Consider the following 6,276-nt stretch of genomic DNA (forward strand, 5'->3'; position numbering starts at 1 on the left):
CGCACCCAGCCCGCGGCACGGCCCCGCTCCCACCCCACGCCCGGGCAGGGGGTACCGGGGGGGGGGCTCCAGCCGACGGCCCCCCGCCCCCACGGCGCCTTCTCCCCCGCCGGGCCGACACGGGTGGGGTTTTCCCCGCCGCCGCGCAGGCCGGGCAGGCACGGGGCGATCCCCCGTGGGGTGCTGCGGGAGGCACGGCGCGCAGAGGCAGCGGCGGCAGCCCCGCGGGCGGCCGGGGGGGGCGCGGGGGCCGTCGGAAGTGCGGCCGTGACGCCTCCCCACGCGGGGCCGCTTCCGCTCCCACCCGCGGCGGCGGCGCCGAGCTCGCACCGGGGCTGTTGCACCGAGCCCGGGGCGGCGGTGAGTGCGGGCGCGGCGGGGCCGGGGCGGGCGGGAGCGGGGCGCGGCGGGGAGCGGGGCTCGGGGGGCGCCGTATCCCTCCCCCCCACCCCACCTCCCAGTTCCCCGGCGCGGCCGGGCGGCGTGTGGCTGCGGGCAGGGGGTCCCCTCGCCCCCCCCATGCTGCTCCCCCCCATGCTGTCCCCCCCCAAGGCGGATTTGGGGGGCTCTGCAGGTGCTGGGATGCTCCCTGGCTCGCCCCCCCCCCCCTCCAGGGGCTGCGCCCCGCGGCCGTGGGCCGCAGCCTCCCACGGCACGGCCACCCAGCCCCACGGTGGCACGGGGTGGGGGGATTTTATGGCGGTGTCACCCAGCCCTGGGCAGCGCAGAGGCTGCGTGGCGCGGTCAGTGGCGGGGGGCTGCGGTCCCCCGGTCCCAGGCCTTCGGGAGCCCCCAGCCACGCACAGGCTCTCGCCCTCCTCTCCCCGGTGCCATCCTTGCCCTTGCAAACAGCACTTGTAGGTCTGAGCTCTCCTTGCCCTGCCCCGGGCATGGTGCACGCCACAGGGCATGACCAGCCATGGGGCACGGAGCGAGGCAGTGGGGCCAGGGTTGAACCACGGTGCATCTTCACAGCTCTTCGCTGCTGCTGGCTGGGACCCCATCGCTGCTGCGGCCCCAAGCTGGGCACGCTGCACCCCAGACCCATCCTGCCTCTGTGCTGCTCTCCGGGGCTGAAACCAGGACACTTGTTGGGTTTTCCTTCATGTGATGCTTGTGGGCATGTCCTTGCTGGGAGAGAGCTCGGAGATCGGCTCTTGCTGCCAGCGACCCGACAAGAAATGCTGGGTTAACCTTTTCCATTTCTGGTCCTGTCTGATCCCAGTCCTGCAGAGAAGGAAGCAGCCCAGCAGGGTTACTGGTTTGGGTGCTGGCAGAGACCAGACCTGACCCACCGCCCATCCCAGGGGAGATGGCAGAGCTGGTGCAGTCTCACCTGCTTAAATAAATTTTATTGCTTTTAGAAAAGCAGTTCCTTCCAAGCAAACCCCTACCAACACTGAATTAATTGCATTTACCACAAGCACAAACGCTGCTGGAGCAGAGGGTGCCGGCTGCGTGCCTGCGCCCTGCGATACCCTCTGACAGTCACTGAAGGGATGCCACAAAAGCAGCCTGGTTTGGGGCTGGAGCTCACAGGGAGGAGAGATGGGCAGGGGGTGCCTTCCCCGAGCTTCTGCATCGGGTGAGAAATTGCCCCTGGATGATGTTGCATGGGGACACGCTGAGAGCAGCGGCCCAGCGCCGGGAAAGGACGAGCCCTTCTGCCTCAAGCAGCTGGGTTTTGGCCTGGCCTGTGACTGGGGCTCTGCAGTTTTAAGGAGAGGCAAATAAAGGAAGAGAATGTTTTATCTCGCTGTGGCTGATCAGAGGTGTGGTTGTGCCAGCCCGCAGATGCGTTACGGCTCTGCATCTCTCTCGCAGGCCGGAGACCGACGAGATGTTTGCCGTCTGCCCACCCGGTGCCCCGGCGAACGCCCCGTTCCGGCAGGGCCGGGGGGCCCCGGCGCTGGGCACGGCCGTCCCGGGGGCCGGGTGCGGGCAGGACTCCAACTCCAACTTCGTGGGAGAGGTGTGTGACAGCAACGAGAACTGGAGCCAGCCAGCGCCAGGGACCCCGCCGGAGGAGGGCTCCAGCCAGAGCGAAAACACGACAAATCCGTCCGATAATCTGCTGTTATTAATGCAGAGACAGATGGTCCAGGGCCGGCTTAGGGACGCCGCCCCGAGCCTGGGCGCCGCGCGGCCGCGTCTGCCCGAGCAGGGAGTGCGCAGCCCCCCCGAGGGAGCAGAGGTCAGCGGGGCGGGGGGCCAAAACGCTGCCGAGGAGCTGGCCAGGGGGTGCAGCAAGCCCCCGAGCTCCCCCGTGGAGGACAACGGCTACGCCAGCAGCTCCCTCAGCATCGACAGCCCCGACAGCGCTTGCGGGAGTGCCTGGGACCCTCCTGCCGCTGCCCCCCGAGCCGGGAGCCCACCACAGCCAGGGATGACCGAGCCGGGGACCCTCTTCCCGGCGCTGGCAGAGGCCGTGCAGCACCTCCAGGACAAGGAGCGCTTCAAGGAGCGGGAGAAGGAGAAGCACCACATCCAGCTGGTGATGTACCGGCGCCTGGCCCTGCTGCGCTGGATCCACGGCCTCCAGCAGAAGGTCGTGGACCAGCAGAACCGGCTGCAGGAGAGTTTCGACACCATCCTGGATAACCGCAAGGAGCTGATCCGCTGCATGCAGCACGGCCCGGTGTGCTCTGCCAGCGCGGCCGCCCCCAGCCCCTGAGGTGCCGCCGGCGCTGCCCCGTCCCAGCCCTCACCCTCCCGGCTGGTGCGGGGCTGGCTGGCGGCGTCTCTGTGCCGGGCGCCGGTGCAGAGTGCTCGCCGGGTGCCTGGGTGCCCACCCTGTCCTTCCCATCTCTCTCCAAAGCTGAGAGTCCCCGAAGCATTCATCTCAATTTTCCCTCTGCATGGGAATTAATTTTCTTCTGCACCGTGTCCCGCCGGTCTGGGGACCGTGGGGCGTCGGGCTGGGTAGGCCCCAGGACCTTGGGGTTTGCAAGCCCAGGGTGACGAGGCTCATCTGTTAAATCTAATTTACGGTCCATTGTATGAGCCCAGCTGAGCCGTGCGTGTGTGGGACGGGCCCTGCGGCGAGTCCCCCGCGCGGGGGCCGCCTGGCAGCGAGGGTCTCAGGGCAGCGAAGCTTTGAAACGTACCTGGGCAGAGCGCTCCAGCTCGGGCACACGCACAAGCCCACCTCGTCCCCCGCGCCGCACCCGCGCCGGTGTGCCTGTACGGAAACAACCGGCCGCCGTTAAGCGTTGCTGGTGCTTTCGGTGTGGGCAAGGTGTCCTGGGCCGTTCCTCGCCCCAGTGCACCGCCTAATGAAGCACGTGTAAAAGCTTTGCAGATAAGATCTAAACTCATGCAGAGAGACAAGGGAGAGGGAGAAAAAAATCATTCTGAGGAGAGACCTCAGAATGCTTAAAAATAAATTTAAGTGTCAACTGATTCAAATCCAGTATATTTTTTTTTTAGATTCAGTATTAGAGAAGAGTAAATTACGATTTTTCCTCACAGCCAGTGTGTGTAGATGCGCATCTGTCTGTCGAGGGAGATGCTTTAACACGGTGCATGATCAGGAAGCTGCTTGCAAAGCTGTGCTGTTGGTGTTTACATTAATTTATCATTTGAAAGAAAAGAGAATATTTTTTTCTAATCTACATTTTTCCAGGGAGGACTGCATAGAGAATACAAAGAACAGTCCTCTTAAATAGAGATTAAAAAGGAGATGCTGTGTTTGTTTGCTGTATTTTACTCAGTGTTAATATGACATCTATTCTGTTTAAGTTGCTGATGTGGACGGAGCAGCAGCGGGGCGGTTTGGCTGTAAGCCGAGGGCTCAGCCGCGAGGGGACCGCGTTCCCTGTCCCGCCGGGAGTTGCTGTGCGAAGCCAGGCACTAATTTAGTTTCTTGTCTGCAAAAGGAGGACGATGAGAGATTCCAGAGTTGCTCTGTCCCCCCAGCCAAACTTCTTCCTGCCGTCGGAGGAGCGGGGCCGAGAGGCGGCTGTGACTTCGCGGGGACCCCGCGCTGGTGTCGGGGTGCAGCGCCCGGCCGGCGGGACTCGCAGCCGGAGCCTGGGCAGATCCCGGCTTCCACCGACCGCTAGATGCTACTGCACTACAAATAAATAACACGGCTGAGCCCGCCAGCGACCCGCAGGGCCAGGGGCTGCGCTGAGCCTCCTCCGGTCCCGCACCGGGGCAGAGCCGGGCTCTGCTCCCGCCCGGGGCTGCTGCCGCTGACAGGTGAAGTGAGGAGATCTGCAAAACTCTGCTTCTGGAAGGGACGTTTTGGTGGCGAAGGGCACATTCGGCTCAAAGCGACCTGTGCCGGCGTCTGCACCCAGCGCCGGGGGCCGGAGGAGTCCGGCAGCATCCCTGCAAGGCTGGCGCCGCTCTCGCTGCCTCGCCGCCCTCCTGCTCGCTCGTGTCCAACGCCTGCTGCCTGTGTCGTATCCCAGACGTGTGATCGTGGGCATGTTGCACACCTTAATAAAAGCCTTGGAGGCGAAAGAGCTGAGCTCGGGTGGATTTGTTCCTTTGCTGCCCTTCGCAGGCCTCCCGGGCGTGCAGCGGGGACGTGCTGGGAGCGTCCGCCCCGTCCTCGGAGCGTGGGTGAGCGGCAGGTCGAGGGCAGGGGTCTTGGCACCCTCCTCCCACCCCTGCGCACGTGCTGACCAGCGACACACTGTACCAACACCAACAGCAATTCAGGCTCAATTTAAAAGCCTTTTTGCTTTTAGAAACTCAAGTGTGACACCGCTCCCGTCTCTCCCCGTGGCTGTGGGGTGGTGGGTGGTGGGGAGCCAGCGCTGGGGTGCAGTGTGGGTGCAGGATTTACCCTCTGCCCTGGGAGACCATGGCTTGAACCGGGGGGGACCAGATTCCCCGGGCACCCGCCGCCCTGCCCTGCGGCCCCGGCTAATCGGGAGGGCTGGGGAGGCAGCTCGGGGCAGATGGGGATGGCAGATAAAAACACCTGAGTATTGACCCAAAGGTGACTTTGCCTCAGGCCTTGCAGAGATTAACTGGAGATGAAAAACCAAAGCTGTAGCAGGCCTTTGAACCTTCCTTCACCTTTTTTTTACCCCCCTTCCTGCTTCTTTACAGCCTCTGTGGGAATTCAGGGATGCAATAGCCCCTTTTACAGACATGGGCTGGGTTGGCAATTCATGAAGGACAGAGCAGCTGCATGTTTTTATCCTTACACATGCCCTGCAGCCGGGGCTACAACGAGGTTTGTCCCCAGCCCTTGGCTGGTTCGTTAGGACGTGTGTGCTGGGCTTCGGGGCCCATTTTCCACCTCGGCTGCTGGCTGGGGAGCACATGCTCCAGCAGGTTTAGGGGAACATGAGACCTCGGGCTGCCTGCGCTCCCAGCCCCGCAGAGACCCAGCTATTCTCTGTTTATCTTGGTCAAATGCTTTACACAAATAATTATTTCCAAGGTAAATATTAGGAAAATCCAGATTATTTGCTCAAGAAATGAAAGAATAACTGCGGGAGCACATCAAAGTGGCGGATCTGCTCTGCAAGCAAGAGGCTTCCTCCTCAGTTATTGGGAGCCCTGATGCTTATGCCCCGAGAGCTGGTTTGAGATGGCCAGTGCTGATTTGCAAAATCAACTTCAGACAAGAGTTTTTTTCCACCCCCAGCTCTGGTGCCCAAATGAGATTTGTGAATTAATTAAAAACCCAACCAACTGCAGGGGGAAAAACAATAAAGACATAAAAAGCTGCAAGGCTGAGCCTGGGCCAGCTTGGGGGGAGCCAGGAGCCCGCTCTGCCCCCCGGGCATTTGCACCCCCGGAGACTGTGACCCTGCAAACCCCCCCTGTGCCCAGCGCGCAGCTCCCTCGGCGGGTGCGGATCTGGCCGCGCGCAGGATGGGTGCGACGCGCAGGCTCCGGGCTCAGGACAGGGATGCAGCCAAGGACCACGCCGGAGATGTCTCCATCCGCAGGGATTTCCAAGCCTTGGTAAATAAGGGCCTGGATTCTCAGCTCGCAGATGGATAACGTGGCTCTTGGGGGCTCGGAGGAGCTGCTCCGGCTTCAAGACCTGCCCAGGTTGGAGGGACGACCCGAGGGATGGCTGCAGGGTCTGGATCAGGCCATTGCACGGGGCTGGGCACAAGCGGGGAGCCACGTCGGGGCTGGGGCTCGCACGTGATCGCTACCCTGGCACACGAGGGAAAGCGAGCTACGGACCCCGGGGCGTGTGAGCTTGAATTTCCATGCACGGTAGACAGGGCCCTTTGTTTTTAAGGTCTCCTCTGAAAGTTTATTGTTATTATTATATTAAATCCCAGTAACACTGGA

At 62.6% G+C, this 6,276-nt stretch overlaps 1 protein-coding gene across 1 annotated transcript; it reads left to right on the forward strand.

Moving 5' to 3' along the window:
• The first annotated feature begins 216 nt into the window (after nucleotides 1-216).
• Nucleotides 217-4,477, forward strand: C22H1orf216 (chromosome 22 C1orf216 homolog). Its single transcript, XM_064471234.1, has 2 exons — nucleotides 217-360; nucleotides 1,825-4,477. The coding sequence occupies exon 2, from the start codon at nucleotides 1,841-1,843 to the stop codon at nucleotides 2,672-2,674; it is 834 nt and encodes a 277-aa protein (XP_064327304.1). The 5' UTR covers nucleotides 217-360; nucleotides 1,825-1,840; the 3' UTR covers nucleotides 2,675-4,477.
• The last annotated feature ends 1,799 nt before the right edge of the window (nucleotides 4,478-6,276 follow it).

This window comes from Phalacrocorax carbo, chromosome 22 (assembly GCF_963921805.1).
Source record: "Phalacrocorax carbo chromosome 22, bPhaCar2.1, whole genome shotgun sequence".
In the NCBI taxonomy this organism is placed as follows: domain Eukaryota; kingdom Metazoa; phylum Chordata; class Aves; order Suliformes; family Phalacrocoracidae; genus Phalacrocorax; species Phalacrocorax carbo.

What these genes read in the sequence shown, in the direction of transcription:
- C22H1orf216 (XM_064471234.1), top strand. Translation starts at nt 1,841, where the DNA reads ATGTTTGCCGTCTGCCCACCCGGTGCCCCGGCGAACGCCCCGTTCCGG.